The sequence below is a fragment of the Protopterus annectens genome, chromosome 2.part0 (assembly GCF_019279795.1).
Source record: "Protopterus annectens isolate FY-2018-M chromosome 2.part0, PAN1.0, whole genome shotgun sequence".
Classification (NCBI taxonomy): Eukaryota; Metazoa; Chordata; order Ceratodontiformes; family Protopteridae; genus Protopterus; species Protopterus annectens.
The window spans coordinates 988677236-988694918 of NC_056728.1; the positions used below are offsets into that span (position 1 = coordinate 988677236).

The 17683-nt window shown below is 36.5% G+C and overlaps 1 protein-coding gene across 8 annotated transcripts in view; it reads left to right on the top strand.

The window, feature by feature from the left end:
* Window positions 1-17683, top strand: part of MPDZ (multiple PDZ domain crumbs cell polarity complex component) — a 3829210-nt gene that overhangs the window by 3732931 nt on the left and 78596 nt on the right. For all 8 annotated transcript variants that reach the window (XM_044061234.1, XM_044061239.1, XM_044061240.1 and 5 more), the window contains one exon: window positions 8395-8507. In XM_044061234.1, the coding sequence (XP_043917169.1) occupies window positions 8395-8507 (113 nt within the window). The remainder of the gene's footprint in view (window positions 1-8394; window positions 8508-17683) is intronic.

Consider the following 17683-nt stretch of genomic DNA (forward strand, 5'->3'; position numbering starts at 1 on the left):
GTTACACTCTGTTTTGACTAACTGCATGAGTGTGTGTGATGATGTGTTGCTAAAAGAATATCCAGTAAAGTCATTGGATGAAAACAGTTAATGTTCCACTTCTCATGATGGTAGTAGTTATGGAGCTCAGCTTAGTTTTCCTTTTAGGACTAAAGAAGAACTTTCACCAAAGATTAAAATATCCAGTGTAGCAGTTAGGACCATGAATCCAGATATGCTTAATGTCTCACTGAATCATGCCAGGCCAAGATCAATAACATGACAAAACACAAGTATACACCAGCAAAAAACAAAAGCTGGAAGCACCAGTTCAAAAAGCTTTTAGTATATTAAATAACCACTGGTACCTCGGCCTTTCACCTTCAAAGGATACAACACCATAAAATCAGCCCCTTTTTATACAGGTGAACCCCTACCTAATTACATTCAATTAAACTTTTCATAAAACATTTAAAGTGCCAATTCTCAAAAAAACACATACTAATAAACATAATACCTATACAGAATATTTAAAACAAAATATAGTAAAAATATATAAGTGAAAAAATTTTACAATAACATTCATAAATAATTTTCCTTAAAAACATTTTTTTATAAATTTAACAAACTCATCTTGCAATTTGACAAGTTAACCTCAAGGTTGAGGTCCCTGGGATGTAAAATTCTAAAGTTCCGAATAAGTTTACTTTCCAACTCATTCAACTTTTTAACAACATCACTCCACTCTATGCAAAACAAACTGTGCTAACACACAAAAAAGAAAGAACCATCATTCCAGTATGTGAATTAATAAAATGTTCAACTGGACTTTTCAAATTTTTATTGCAGATATCCCCCAAATGTTCCATTATTCTCACTTTAACAGCTCTCTTTGTTTGTCCAATATACCATTTGGTACTACTGCACCCACACCCCACAATATACCCCACCCCTCATAAAATGCAGTTAAATCTGCCTCTAGAGACAAATTTTCCTTCCATTTATATAAGTACCTGAATTATTCCTAATATGATTACAACATTGTCCACAGGCAAAAACACCAACAAGCTCTTGTGGAACATTAGTAAACACCATATTCAACAGTTCCTTTAAATTTGCATACCTCCATAAGAAAATTTCACAAACATAGGGAATAGATGTCCTACTATTTCGTCCTTACTCACAATGTACCCCAAATCCAGAACTGCCTTTTTCATTACCTCTGAAAACAAAAAATATCTAGAAACAAAATACAAATCCTTTTCACTATCACCACAAGTTCCAATTCCAAAAACATCCCTACTAATTTTCCTGTTAGCTGACACAACATGCTTAACCATAGTTCTACCTCCTACTACTTCCATAAGGGTCTGATTCAAACTTGTTCCCTTATAACCTCTCTCAATTAACCTTTCTTTTACTTCCAACAAAAATTTGGCCCAACAATTTTCTTCCAACGTATTTCGGGCAATTCTTTTGAATTCACCAAGGGGTAATGAATTTACTAAATTTTGGGGCGGGGGTGTGTGCATACTATCTGCATGCAAAAAATGATTAATCGCAGTAAATATTCTAAATGGTCTAAATTGAATCCTGTTAGCAAAGTCCAAATAAAACTCCACATCCAAAAACTGAATGGAAGACCCACCTTTCAACATAGAGAATTTTAACCCATGATCATTCATATTCAACTCAGAAAGAAACGTGTCAAATTCCACAGGGTGTCCCCTGCATAAAAAGAGATCATCTTTGTAGTATCTAAACATTACCACATGCTTCCTGTAATATTCAAAACCATAAGTAAACTTTTTTCAAAATAACACATATAGATAATCGCATATGTGGGGCATATGAAGCCCCCATAGCTTTCCCCTTCTGTTGAAGAAATACCTCATTTCCAAATTGAAAAGAGCTGTGTGTCAAGCAAAACACAAACAATCTACCTACAAAGGTGACTCGGGACTCTCACTCATAATGTCCCAAATGGACTCCAAATGCCATCTAAATTGAATGTTCATATATAATGAACTAACATCCACCACAATCCAGTAGTAATCCTCCTGCCATTCAGTTGTACTAACTGTCTCAGATAGTTGTGGAGTGTTAGTAACATGCACTGGTACCCTAACTAGATATTTCTTCAGCAGTGAATCCAAAACCATCCCTACATTCTGCAAATAAAAGCCCACCCCGGAGACAGTAGGTTCACCAAATCTTTATGGGGCTTAGGTAACATATAAAACACAGGGTCATAAGTTTTTCAAATGAACAATTTCTTAGCATCTTCCTTAGTTAAAAAACCCAATCTTTCACCCCTTTCCAGTAGCTCCTAAAGCATCTCATTAAAGACTACAATCGGATTGTTATCTAGTTTAACATATTCTTCTTCAAATGTTAACAGATTTTAGGCCATTTGGTTATATTTTGCTTTGGCCATCAGCACCCATTTCCTACCTTTATCATCCTGCTTGAAAACACAATCATTCAGTTTCCCTCTTAACTCATTCAAAGCCTTCAATTCACCTTTAGTAATGTTATACTGTTTTTTAGTTTTAATGAACTTCCAGTATTTACATTCAGTTTTTCTACATATCGTTTGTTCAAACAAACAAACTGCAGAAGTCAGTTTAGGTGGCATGAAACTGCTCGAGGAAGGCAGAGGGGGAACTAGAAGTCTTCCATAACCAGTATCATATCCTACATCACTCAGATCTTCTGATTTTTCCTCAGGCAGTTCACAATCATAGACTGAAACATTTAACAGAGGATCATCATCCACAATAGATGGATGCACTGGTTCAAAAAGCTTTTATTATATTCAATAATCACTGGTACCTTGGTCTTTTGATTAAAGAAGGATGCAACACCATAAAAGCAGTCTCATTATATATAGGTGAACCCCTACCTAATTACATTTAATTAAACTTTTCAAAAACGTTTCATAAAACAGTGCCAAACCTCAAAAACCGCATATTAATAAACATATGACAAAACCTATACAGAATATTTAAGACAAAATGTAATAAAAAATATATAAGTGAAAAATGTTTTACAATAACATTCATAAATAATTTTTCTTAAAAATATTTTTATAAATTTAAAAGACTCATCTTAGAATCAGTTTGCCAAGTTAACCTCAAGGTTGAGGCCCCTGGGATGTAATGTTCTAAAGTTCAGAATAAATTTACTTTCCAACTCATTCAGCTTTTTAACATCATCACCCCTCTATGCATAACAGGCTGTGCTAACAACCATAATTCCCTGTATGTACATTAATAAAATGTTCAGCAAGTGGACTTTTCAAATTTTTATTGTGGATGTCCCCCAAAATGTTCCATTATTCTTACTTTAACAGCTCTCTTTGTTTGTCCAATATACTATTAGGAATACATCAAGAAAGTCAGCTGAATCCTTAATAATGGTGGTAGCATAACTTAGAGCCTTTTTAAGTAAAAAAAAAAAACAATAAATAATTAGAAATAGGCTCTGTAACCCAACATGTAGAAGAGACTATGGGTCTTAGTGGGGGATTGGTAAGTGATTACACAAAAAATGCACTTAAAAAGGCTCTAAGTTATTCTACCACCATTATTAAGGATATGTCTGACTTTCTTGAGCGCACAATGTTGCTGACAGTTATTTGTGACGTTAGATGTTGATGCTTTATTTACGTCAGTACCTAATAATACAGGCATAGATGTCTTAAGAGAATTTATTCACTCTAATTCTGTTTTTTCGTCCACAGAAACTGAAGCTATTTATACCTTGGTTGATTTGGTTTTATGTAGTAACATTTTTTTGTTTCATAATTCTGTATATAAGCAATGTAGAGGTGTTGCCATGGGTACACAGTACTTTAGATGTTTTTTATGAGTTTATAGAATGTCTACATTCGACCACTGATTTTTTATGCTTTAAGTATACTATCCATTTTAATCAAATAGATTTTCTAGGCATTAGGTTATTTAAGAATGTTAATGGAAATATAGGAACTACTTTATTTAAAAAAGAAGTAAAGAAAAATACTTATTTGCATAGACATTATATGCATCCACCTCATATTTTTAATTGTGTTGTAAAAAGTCAACTTATTCGTATTGTTAGATTAAATACCAATGTAGAAAACATGCATCAACAGATGCACACTATTACCAATGATTTTAAACATAGGGTCTATAATGATAAGGACCTATAATAATTAATTACAGAGATAAAATGTGACATAGGGCAGGGTTTACACCCTATTTTTTCATACCAACATACTTCAAATAAAAGGAAACATGAAGGGAGTTCTAAAGATACTGTAAAGAAGTTTAGATGCGTTATACCATGTGACACAAATACTTATAAAATAAAAAATATAATAAAGAAACATTTGCCCATGTTAAAATATATTCCAGTTTTTCAAGATATTACTACATAAAATTTAACATTTGGTCATAAGAATTTGAGTAATCCTAAGCAAAAATTGTTATAAAGAAAAAGAAAAATACATTAACTGCAACTTTATACAATAAATTGGCACCCAACAGTGCTGTAACTGTCAGTTCTAAAAATATATTGATACAGACATATCCTTTAAGTACCCAGTAACAAACACGTTTTTTAAATTGATTAGTCACGGTACTTGCAATACTAGAAATATTATTTTCATGTCTAGATGTTCACAATGTGAAGCATTTTATATTTGTAAGACAAACAGGAGATTAAAATATAGAATATGACAATTCATGATTGACAGAATTAATGCAATTCCTCCAAGTTCAAAATCATTAATACCTAAGCTAATAATATTTTTAACTATGTATATTCTCCAAGATACTTTCACTAAATGTAAACTTTCAACTCTATATAAAATAATTAACAATGAAACAAAAACTATATTAGATAATAATTGGAAATACTTCATATCAATTAATAAGTCATCTTCTGATGATGATAAAACAATAATATTGGAATCATATAGGTAACTACATTTTCTCTTAGATGCAGATTATGCTCATCAAAATTTATGACTAGAGCTTTTTATACATCTTGTAAATTGGAATTGATCAGCAAAGAAAAGGTATTTTGCTGGAGATGCAAAACAGACTGGTCACACATGTTTTATGATTGCATAGTTTTAAGACAATACTGGGAAAACATCAATCATTTCTTCAAGCCCTTTTTACAGATAGTTTTAATCTATCTAAATCCTTGATTTTGTTTAATACCCAGTTCCAAATTGTGTCAGAAAAATCAAATACCCACTGCTGTGGTCTGTTTTGACTGTCGCCAGAAAAACAATAACTAGAAATTGGAAATCTGAACACCCTGTTTACAGAATTCAAGTATATTCTTTCTGAACTATGTCAATTGGAAATGATGACTATTAAGTAAAGAATTGTTAGAACACCTTTTTCATACTATATGTGGACCAACTTAAAAAATGTATTTGATAAGAATTAATATGTTGCTTAATGACAAGGTTATGTGTTTATAGTGTTTTGTTAAATGTATTTAATGGACATTCTTGTAAATACTTTAGTTGTTAATTTTTATGTTTATAATCTTTATTTTAATAAGCAATTTCTTTATTGTATTTCTGCAGTTGATCTTGTATTGTTAATAATTTTAATAAAAATTGTTTAAAAAAAAGAATATGTAAACATGTATCTGAAGTAAGAAGACAATTAGATACTAATGCCATGTATAGACACATTAGAGAAACATGTTTCACATGTTTGTAAATTTTTAATACTACAGAATGTTTGAGACTATAAGAGATGGAGATTTAAACAAGTATACTAAAAGTCTAGAGAGTAAATGGGTTCTTAGATTTAGAGCTTATATAAATATATATATATATATATATATATATATATAAAGTCTTAATGACAATTTCCCTTTAAAACCAGTTCTTAAACCACTTCAGTCAAAAATCAAAAGAATTATTTAAATATTTCCAATGTACATGTTTGTAATATATGTTTATTATTACTTGTTTTTAGCATCTTTTAGTATTCAATTATATTTAGACAACCTGACCAGTGAGAACATTATTACACTGGGTTGGGTGGGTGCAGTGCTCTCCCATGTTTATGAGAACCAGGTCAAGGATTCTAGTGCCACTAGTTGGCATACAGACTAGCTGGTCGAGAGTGTGTTTGTTTTTAAAGTCCAGGAATGTCTGGACTTACGTCTTTGGGGTCATATGTGATTCCCAGTTTATATTGGAAAGGTTAAAGTCATCCATGAATATGGTGTTAGGTTGAGTGGGGTGTGTCTTTAGTATGTTTAAATGTGTTATGGGTTTCTTGAGTCATAGAGGGAAATCTATAGCTTGCATGGGTATTGTATGGAACTTTGTCTACTGTAATTTGGATTTGGAGAAGCTGAAGCACATCATACCCTTTGACGGCCTTGAGTTGTTTTTAAACGTTTTTGTTATAAATTGAGACACCTCCACTTTTTGTCCCTTCTCTTTGCAGTAGTTTGCCTGAATGTGTGGAAAGCATTATAGCCTGGGTGCTCTCCATGGCTTTAAACCATGTCTCAATAACTTTACAGATGTTTGCATTGTCCAAGGTGTAAAGAGCTTGCAGAGAGTGGAGTTTCTGGTTTAGACTCATGGCATTGAGCATTATCACCTTCAGCTTTTCTTGAGATGGTTTTGCGAACAAGATTTTAACCAATATCCCCGGCAAAACAGAGTGGTCTGTCACCTGTATCCCCCCAGGCTGACAAATATTGTACCCATTTCAAATGACACCAAAAACTAAGCTAATTATTAATGTAAATGATTTTCTGTTTGTATTGGGGCATCAAACTTAAAGACAGTAGAATGCTGCTCACTGCTGGGCTAATACTGACCTGAGGCACACAGTCCAGGAGCTTCATCATGTCTCTTCATGTAGTCCAGGAAGGTATTTCTCAGGTCATTTATACCTACATGATCTATGACTTTAGTCATACAGTTACTTTAGTGGTTCATCAACCTGAGTACATGCTTGCATGATCTGGCATATCCTGCCCCCAGTTGGCAAGTAACTGTGACTTTCTCCTTACTCTACCTGGGATATGAGGCATCCGTGTGTCTCACAATGGAATCTCCTGTGACCGAAATATTGGGTTGTGTGGAAGTTTGCTTTATGGGTTTAGAAGTTGAGATGCTGTGAGAAGTGGCTGTATGCTTTGTGGTGGGTGTTGTTCTGGTAGAATGCTTTTGAGTTTGCTGGGAATACTTACTGTAGGTTCAACATGTGGAAGCCTTTGGGGTTTAGGAAGATTATAATTAATAGCCTCAGCATTTGTGGGTCTGTGTCTCTTGTCCATACTGTGTTTGGTGGGTGTAGTGTGTGTGCGTTCTTGTGCATGTGTGTGTGCGGTCACTTCTGACAACCTGTTTGGTATTAAATATTTGTATGAGAGAGCCTTGCCTCCAGTGACATTGTATAACTACATCTTAAATGTACTGTATCAGTTTGTGTAGGAATTAGATGGTTGTCAGTAAATAAGAGACAATTGCTAACTTGTCTCAGGAAATCGATATCCATCAAACTGGCTGCAGCCAATAGACATCTAAGAGTAAAGCCTATATTGTCTTATAAATACAAGAATGGGATCGACATAGAATTTATACATCTTCCAGGCTTTTATATTTTTATTTCTGCTTGACAATGCCACAAGCTTGGACAAGTGGGTAGGTGTATACAGGAGATACCCAAATTGACTCCTTGACAAGTTGAATACTGTCTTTAATATGGGATCTTGAATTTTTGTATCACTTTGTTTTTTTTTTTTTTTACTTTATGTTCAATGAAAATGGCCATAGGTTGAGAGTCTGTGATCCACCCACTAAAGCTATAGGTCTAAGTGGCAGGATGGAAATTTCCCTTAGACTTTCAGGGTAATACAAACTCCCCTCATGTTAAGATGAGACAGACAAATAGCAAAGTCAGAACCAATAAAACCAGTAACAAACAGTTATTCAGTGCTAACGTCAATGAGTCTGTAAGCCCATTCAGTATCAGTCCTAGTTAACTCATTAAATTTGGCTTTTGTAATTATCCACCTTCACAATATAGATCACCCCATCATTTCTAAAATCTGATAAAATATCTTTCTTACTGAAATTGTAGAATCTTTTTGGGTGACTGATAATAAACACCTTCTATCAGACTTGGAAGCTTTTTTCAAAAGTTAGCACAAGTGGGTGAAAGGGGATTACTGTCTGCAGGATCAAAACCACTGCTAATGTCTTTTTTTAGTTACAAATAGTGTAAATGTAACTAATATTCAACTAACCCCATTATAATGAATAACCATTGACCTGAAAGGTTCACAGCAAGTCTCTTTAACACTGTGTAATGCTTGTATTTTAAATTATATGCACTGTGCTTTATTTTTCTAATTACTTCATTCTTTTTTCCTAAGGTTGTGGCAGGAGGTGATGTGAGTGTAGTAACCTCACAACAGCAGGAGCATGCTGGAACCAGCCTGTCTTTAGGAAGTTTAACAAGTAGCAACATATTTCATGACGATCTAGGGTAAGCAATTTTCTTGCTGTATGAAAACATCTTAAGAAACCATGTTTTTAAAGGTTGTTCATATTTTCAATACCTTTAGATCTAATTCAGTGACATGGCATGTGGTAAAGCATACAGGCAATATAAACATTGTAACATTTTGTTATGTGGGGTTAAGCAACTGTATTAAGGAAAAGTGAGTGTATATTGAGACTTGGCCTCATTACAAGTAGACAAGGCTGATAAAATGACAAACTTTATATTTAAACCTGTTTCTGCTACTGTGGCACCTGAATCATTTAAACAGGAGTCTGGAGAGGTGCTCGACATTTTAGAATTAGAGCATGCATGCAGAACTCCCCTTCTCCCCAAACACACACACAGAAAATCTCTCAGCAAAATGAGGATTGTACTAAACTGACATCACTGAGGGAGACCTCTCTTCTTCTACAGCACAACTGATCAGCATGCGTTTTCTGGATGTCAGAGGGCCAGCCAGTGAAAGGGACGGTGCATGTAAAAGATTTTTAGACAAGGTTGGCCAGCTTTATTCTGTGGATGAGTGTTTCTGCACTTCTTGGCAGCCCCTAGTGGATGGTTAAAAGATGGTAGCGGTGACTGTGGTGCAGATAGAAGTCCTCTGTAGATTATTATTTTTTGGGGGGCTGCACATAATCCTCTTCTCTCAATGTTGTCACTGTACGTTGAATTCTGAGTGTATGTGTGTTTGTTTGTTTGTGGGGGCAGGAGACGGGGCTATCAGGTAGAGCATCCACAAAAGCATGTGAATAAGGAATTGAAGGAATTAGGTAAGGAATAGATCCACTTGACGTGATATCAGCTGAAGGGACCAAAGATAAGGTTTTCTTACTTACATTTTAAATTTATGGGTAAATATGGAGTTCTGGCTTCCCTATCTCAGAACAGAACAGCCTGTTACAGTATGTGTTAACTGTGCTGTGTGGTCACGCAAATTTCATGGATCATCAGGAGCTGTGCCCACGGGATCAGCTGTCTTCCACTTATGCCAGGAGTAGGTAATGGGATTTATTTGTACAGAAAATTTGTGAATCTTGTTACCTGTTTTCATTGTAACATTCATGGTACAGAGCAGCAGTCTCAGAGTAGCATCCTGTGTTAGGTGGGTAAACTTCACCTTCAGTATGACATCATACCAAAGATAGTAGTAGTTTACACTTTTAAGGAGACATTGTAGGATAACAGAGGCCTGATACTTTATTACTTTGAGTCTTTTGGAATGCTGTCCCTTTCTGTACAGGCTAGAATGCAAGCATTATCAAAACAGAAGCTTTATATGGAAAATGTTATCTGTTAAGATTACAACACTCCCGCTTTCAGTTTATGTACTGTTTGGTAGTGAATCTGCATGTTTGATGCAAGAAATGGAAAATAAAAGTAAAACAAAAGGAAAACTGGTTTAATCTATGTAAATATCAGCACATTTATTTTTAGAGAATATAAGATGTTTCCTTTCTTTTGAAAGAGGATTTAGTCTATTAGAGCTATGTCTTCTTTCAAAAGTAGAGGCCTTTTCAGAGGTTAAAGAGCTGTGGAAAAGACAGCCTTTAAGTATAGTACACCTTTCCACAAACAAAGTTCTTTTGATAGATTCTGTGTAGTTATTTGCGGCACAAAGGGATTGCATCTGCCATTCCTTGTGTCACCTTTATTTCTACCCCCACGATTACAAGAATCTTCTCATTTGGAGGCAGTGTCTGAACTTGTTAAAAAAAAGGAAAGAAATCTTAATTTGCAGTCAGGATACAGGGCAGGGCTTGAATCTCTTCCCTCATCAGAAGCTAATGTCAAAAGCATTTTTTTTGTTGGGGGGGGTTGCTTCCCATTCTGTCCACGACTTAACGAGGAAGGGTCATAGATATGGTGCCTTCTGTCCACAGAGTGTCAGATTTCTATTTCATGTTCTCTCGGTTAACCAAGTAGGGTATGTTATGGCCTATTTTAGATTTTTCAGTGTCAACAAATATCTCAGAGCCAGAAAAGAAAAACAAATCAGTCAGTCATGAGAATGCATAGCAGAAACCAATTAACTCATGTTGGTTCAAGGGAAGTGACTAAATAAAATACATGTGAAGGATGCATAGTAGATTTTCTTGTTTTCTTTCTGAACAGGGATTTTGACTCCTAAAATTCAGCAGTTCCTTGTGAGAATGGTTCATATTTAACAAGAAGATAAAAATAACACAGAAATACCTTATCTTTCAAGGTGGGAACGTTTTCTCATTGGTTCACCAAAACGTTTTGTCATGCCTCATGATTCATTTTCTGAGTATTTTGGATTATCTTTCTTATTTCCTGAGCTGATTTTTTGTCTTATTCTCTCAAAAAAAAAATCTTCAAAGATTTGCTGCATGGTTTTATGACCTTGTTTTGCCTAGAAACCATCCTTGAGTGTGTTGCAGATTTTTTTGAAGAGGGATTCACTGTAATAGCCCTTCATAAGTAACCAGTTCTTCCTAACGTGAACTTAAATTATATTTCAGAAAAGCTTACAGAATATCTCTGCAAGTTGACTTTTTCAATTCTGTTAAACTTCCTCTCTTGGAAATAGAATATGTCACTTCTACTGAGATGGTTTCCTAGACGCAGGCATTTATGTGTTCAGAACTTTACATTGTTTTTACTAAGACATAACATTATCAATAAATATTTTCTGCATGCTAAATGTTATGCAGATATTATATAAATTAAGATTTAGTTATTAACCTTTATCTCACAGTCTGGGAGAAATGAGCCTGCATTGCATGGATCCTAAAAAATGGTTCTTTGCCTAAATTTCCAGGACTGAAGAGCCGAAAAGGTCTGAACACATTTTGTTGTGTTTTGCAGGCTGAAACATCAGACTTTCTGAAAAGAAGCAAAATGTTTCAAATTGGGACAGTGAGCTGCACTTGTTCTTATGCTCCCAAAGGAAAAATCCATGGTAGAGTCCTCTTGAGTACATTCTCTAAGAAATGTGGAGTTTATTAGTCTGTATTCCTAAAACTGTGAGAGTTCCTGAAGCAGTTTTCTTCATATATTTCAGGGATTCTCCACCCTGTTATAGCATACGTAGTATTCACAGTTTGGTATTTTGTCTAACATGGAAGGGTGAAGAAATATTACTGAGCTTTTATGTTAGGAAGTTACTTGAACAGTTGATATTTGAGCCACCCCTGTCCTCACAGTCCAGACACCATCTCACCATCACTATATTCAAAGCTGGTATATATTTCTGCATTGTATAGTTTTTAACATTTAGATTCCGTTGTGAATTATTTCTTAATGCATTGCTTGATCACTGTAAGTCAAGAATAACTCATAGCACAGTCTTGACTTTGGAAACTAAAATCTCCAGCTTCATGGAAATTTGCAGTATTGCTTCTCTGACCTCCTTAAGAAGATGGCACCACTGGATGCAGTTCAGTGAAACAATGATTCTAGTTTCTGGCAAAATTGATTTGCCAGTAGAACAGGTCTGAATATTAAATTTTCAGGGCCATTACTCTAGAAGTGCTGAATTCTGAGCTTTCTTTTTGAAAATAAAATTTGCAGTCTGTGCCGTAAAGAAATTATAGCATATCACAAGAAGAAAGTGCTACTGGAAAAAGTTAAAACTGCAGTTATTAAGGGGAATGTTATAGTGGCAGTCAGTTCGGTACTTAATCCCAGTTTTGTATTTTACTTTGAATGTACAGATGTTATATTTTTATTGCATTGCAACAGGAATGTATATATCCAGCTGTTGTATTGTACTACCTTTCTGCCAGATTCCAACAGAGTGCTTGGGGTAGCATGCTACCCTAAGCATTTGCACAACTCCTGGTTCTAAAACAAAGAGCACCAGGACACCGCAAGTTCTGCAGGCAAATGATGAATATTAGAACACCATACCTGATTCAAAAATAGAGTTCAGGCTGACAGAATCATGGGATTTGGAATGTATACATTGTCTTTAAATGCTAGTATAAAACTTTAAGAAACAGAGTAGCCAATTGAAGTTGATAGACTTGTGCATCATTGCAGCAGCTCCACCTGTATGTAGGATATGATACTCTGGGTAATATCTGGAGGCTGATAAGAATGTCTTTAGTACCATTTCCCAGTACAAGTGAAACTGCACCAAGACTGCTGTTACCATTCACCAGAACCAGAGAAGCCTGCATACATGTGTGGTAGTGTTCATATGTGAGTTAGTACCGAGTGGGTAAGCCCAAACACATTTTCTTAAAATGTTGATCTACTCTCTTGTAGCACAGCCTGACAGCATGCCACCCCTTTAGTATGAGGTCATTTACTGCAGAATTTAAACTTGCTTGCAGCATTTGGCCTTTGCACATGTGACACTGTGAAGGCAGGCTTGTTGAGGAAACTTCGGAAACCATGCTGCAGAATTGTCCTCCTTTACCTTATACCAGAAGTAGATAATGGCATTAATTTAGATCATTGCAGGGTGCTGTGACTCTCTGCATTACTACTCTGAAGCTCCTAGAATCTGACCAACATTATCAGCAGCTAAGCTGTTCACCCATTTATCTACTTTCTGATGATGCCCTGCATGTCATTGATTTGCTCAGTTATAGATATATTTACAAAAACGTGGAAATGTTGCTAATGTCTATTAATCAGTCACACTGCCTCAGTGCATATACGTTCTTTGCCTGTAGAAACCTGACACTGACAGTTTTCGAGAGAGCAGAATCTGTAATAGGAGATTGGCAAGCCTTTCTTGTCAGGAGAAGCCTAACCCTGTCATAGAGAGCCAGTTATTCAGTCCGTAGTGCCTGCTGAAGGACTTGCACAGTTGAATGCCCTCAGCAGCCTGCATTGGTGGATTACAGCTTCCAGAGTCACATAAGATCTCTTTGGAAACGTTCCTTCCTCCTCGTTTCCTTTTACATACTTTTGTTTTCTTTAAAATAAATAAGCCAGTAAATAAAAATGTGTGTTAATGTTTTATTTTAATATACTTGCTGTTTATAGCAGCTAATTTCTCTTGGAATTGTAGCTTACTGCTGTATTGTTTGTATGATTAATACTGCTTTTAAGCAGTTATGGGGCTTTTTTAAAAGTGTTCTATTGTACTGGGAAACTGAAGATTCTGTGCTGTCAGATGAACACTAGAGAATGTCTCTTGACAAGTGACCTGCTGTTTCTGTGGTTCATTTGCTTCATTTTGAAGTTCTGACAGTAAAAATATTGCATTTTTTCACTTTTGTCTTAATTTTTGTAATATACTGTTGTAACTGTTTTTGTCTTTAAATTGTGACCTTACCTCAGATTACTTCATCTGCATTTTCTGTGGAGAATTTTTTTTTAATTTCTGACAAAGGAATTTCCAAGTTGATGCTTATTTATGCTGTTTTAAAATATTTCTGTTTGATTTAAGGGCTTATATTTGATTATTTTTGTCGCTGTTTGGTCAAGTGAATTTTATTTAGTATTATGACTGTATCTGCTGTTAACTACACTGCACAGACAGTAGAAAAAGTCTTAGTACAGTGTAAGCTGTTTCTGATTTTTTTTGGAGTTTATTTTTCCTTGCTGTGTGGGAACGTAGTTTATATTTTCTATTATTGTTTCCTTAGTCAGCCCTTAAGAGTGCCAGTATATTATTGTGGCAGGTGTTTTTTCACCTTGACTTCATGGAACTTGATACAGCTACCCTCCATCAAATCCAATTACACCTAAAAAGAAAGAAAGAAAAAAAAAAAGAAAAAACAACAAAAACTTGCCACAGCCTATGGTTTGTAAATCTCAAGTTCCTTAACTGACCTGAAGACCTCTTACCTTTTTTCTTGTTACCCTCTGCTGTGAGCCCGCAGCCCTCTGTGTTACGGGGGGTTAGACACATCCTTTGGTGCTGTTCTAGTACCTCGTTCACTTATGGGAGAATCAAACACTTTGGGTACAGGAGAGATCTGGGGTAAGAGACTCCTTGCCAGGCTTTATACTCTGTCCCCAGATATTTTGTCATCTAGTGTAGCCTATTATTCTTACTCCCATTATATTTTGCTACCTCCTACTCCTATAACAAATCCCCCCTCCTTCCTGTCCTACACCCCCATTCCCTACCTCGATCCTCATCCTACAAAAACACACTTCCACACCATATCTGCCTCCTTAGTGCAGCCCAACCCACTGCACTACTTCAGAGTAAAAATGTTATCCCCCTCTATAAAACATCATATACCTAAACTAATATTTCACTCTCCACAATAATTAAAGACCAAATTGTACCTGCTACTAGCATCTTTCTTTGACTACTTCTGCTTAGCAGGGGATATACATCCCAACACTGGACCCAATAATTCCTCTAATCTCAATCAACCACTCATAAACAATATGACTGACCATAAATAACTCAAATTATTCACCATCAATGCCCAGTGTCTAAAAAATAAAATAGCCCACTTTCATGCCTGGCCAAACCACAACCTACCTGACATTGTAGCCATTTCAGAAACATGGCTAAAACCCTACATCTCTGATTCTTAAATCCTACCCCCTGGATTCCAAGCCCTCAGGCATGACCACTTAAATAGAAAAGGTGGAGGGTAGCCTTAATCTACTCTAACCTACTTTCTATTACTCCCTACCCTAATCCTATTCCTCAGTTCAATAATGCAGAACTAATAGCAGGCTTACTAAAAATGAATAACCACAAAAGCATTTGTATCATAAGCCTTTACATCCCCCCTGGAAACAATACCACGACACTTGAAGAAATTCTCCTGTGGGCCTCAGCCAATATTAAGCTAGAGACCTTCATACTAGGCGATGTAAACATATATTGGAATAAAATTAATAACTCTAATCCCACCATATCCATCAATCTATTCAACTTTACCCAACTAACCAACTCCATTACAAGACCCAATAAAACAAACCCCCAAGTCCCTCTCTATACTGGATCCTAGTCACCCATCCAAATAAAATATCAAACTCAGGCATCCTACCTAACTGTATAGGGGACCACCTGCCAGCTTTCATCCACCGTGCAACCCATTCCTTTCCTCACCTACATCAATTGTTCAAACACGTAACCTTACAAACTTCAACCCCACAACTTTATCTAACGCCCTAAAACAAACAAACTGGAAAACTTCCTCTAGACAATGCCATATAATTTTTTAACTCAACCTTCTTAAATACCCTCAACTCCCTAGCTCCACCAAGAACAAAAAGAATGAAAACCAATATCGCCCCACAGCTAATTAACCAAAGATACCAAAAGACTCATGCAACAAGGAGAGAAATACTGGAAACTATACCATAAAAACAAGCAGCCAGAAACTCTTCTTACATATAAACAACTCTGCAACCTCGTTAAAAAACAAATTATCAGAGACAAAAAAAATCTTACTGTATTATACTTCAGTCTAACCACTCCAGAAACCCTAAACAATTCTGGAATTCCATTAACTCACTTCTCAACCCAGGTACCAAAAACAATCCCTGCCCTGACACCAGTATATCTGATCCAGAAATAGCCTTTCTATTCAACTCCTTCTTTACCAACTCCATAGCAGAACTGACCAAGACCTTCCCAAACAACAACCCTTCCCCTCAAATCATCCTATCTTCCCCAGCCCCTACACTACCCACTACCCCCAATCCTCCTCCCTTATTTGAACTTAAACCCATCTCAACCTTCCATATAAAAACATTGCTCACTAAACTAAAACCATGCTCCAGGGCCCCTGACAATATCCCATCTCTCTTCCTAAAAATCGCCACAGATGGAATCTCTCTCCCCATCAGCATCCTGATCAATAGATCCGTACAGGAATCCTATGTGCCCAAACTGTGCTGTGCAACCTTTATTCTACCTCTCCACAAAGGAGGCAAAAACAATAGTATCTGTAACTACCACCCCATATCTATTCTCTCCCCAGTCTCAAAACTTCTGGAAAAATGCATCCACCTTCAACTTATGCCTTTCCTAACCAAACACCAACTAATCACTCCAACCCAACATGGTTTCCGACCTGGCCATAGCACAATTACTGCCCTGTCTTTCGTAGATATAGTAAACCATGCCCGTGATTCTGGAAAACTAGTATCAACAGTTCTACTAGATCTCTTGAAGGCATACGATACTATCTCCCACACCCATCTTCTGAGCCATCATCTGAAGTTGTTAATCTTCTTCCTATTCATCACTGATGGTTTCGGTTGTGAGCCCTCGGAACCGAATCGGCCTTATACCAAGCTTGCGTGCACCAAAAACTCTCGAGCTAAGCTGCTACCCACAATGCCCTTTACTCAATTACCTCAGATCTCGTTTGCCGCACAGCCATACAGCAGCGTTTCACCGAGCTCTCCAGCTAAGTGATTTATCTTATACATTTATAAGTTTTTGTAAATTTTTTTCTTGTTTATAGTCTGTTCTTTGATATCTCTATTGTTTCAGCTCTACCCACAGGTATCTCTTTCATACCATTGTTGGTATTTTCTAACTTTCTACCCTTGTGGTATCTTATTACCATTGTTGGTATTTCCTCTCTCTCTCTTTACATCTTAATTTCCTCCACTTTCCTCACTCTTTCCCTTTTGTGTGAAAGTGTGTTCTGTTGTATCTGAAAAGAAGGGAACTATGGGGTTTAAACACTGCTCTTCTTGCAGTGGTAAACTTCCGAAGAGTGACCTCCATGAAGAGTGTGTGTACTGTTTGGGGGTTCTGCATTTGTCGGTGAACCCCCCGTGTGATATTTGTGCTAGCTTCAGTCAGCGGACCCTGAATGAATGTCGGAATAAACTGATTTTGAAGGGCCTGCTTGCTTCGCTTTTTTTGGAGGCTATTTCTGTGATGGAGGTCTCATCCCCTCCTTCTGTGGACAAGAAACGTCCTCGCTCAGACCCCTCTTCACCGGCCGGTGACATAGGTAAAAGCCATAAACACAAGTCCCAAAAGTCCTCTTCAGAGCACCGATCTGCCTCCTCGGTCCCGACTACTACATCGGTTCCGAGCTCGCTCCAGTGAAGCTTACCGAGGTTGCCTTGTCAGCGCCTACCTTGGCACCGACAACTACGGTGCCGTCTACTGCCTTGGTTCTGATCAGCTTGTCTGTTTCTGTCTCGGCACCGACATCACCCATTTCTGCTCCAATACCGGTTCCGACAACAACTTTGCAGCCGTTTATACCATCCACCCCTGTTGTGACCTAGGCTCTGAG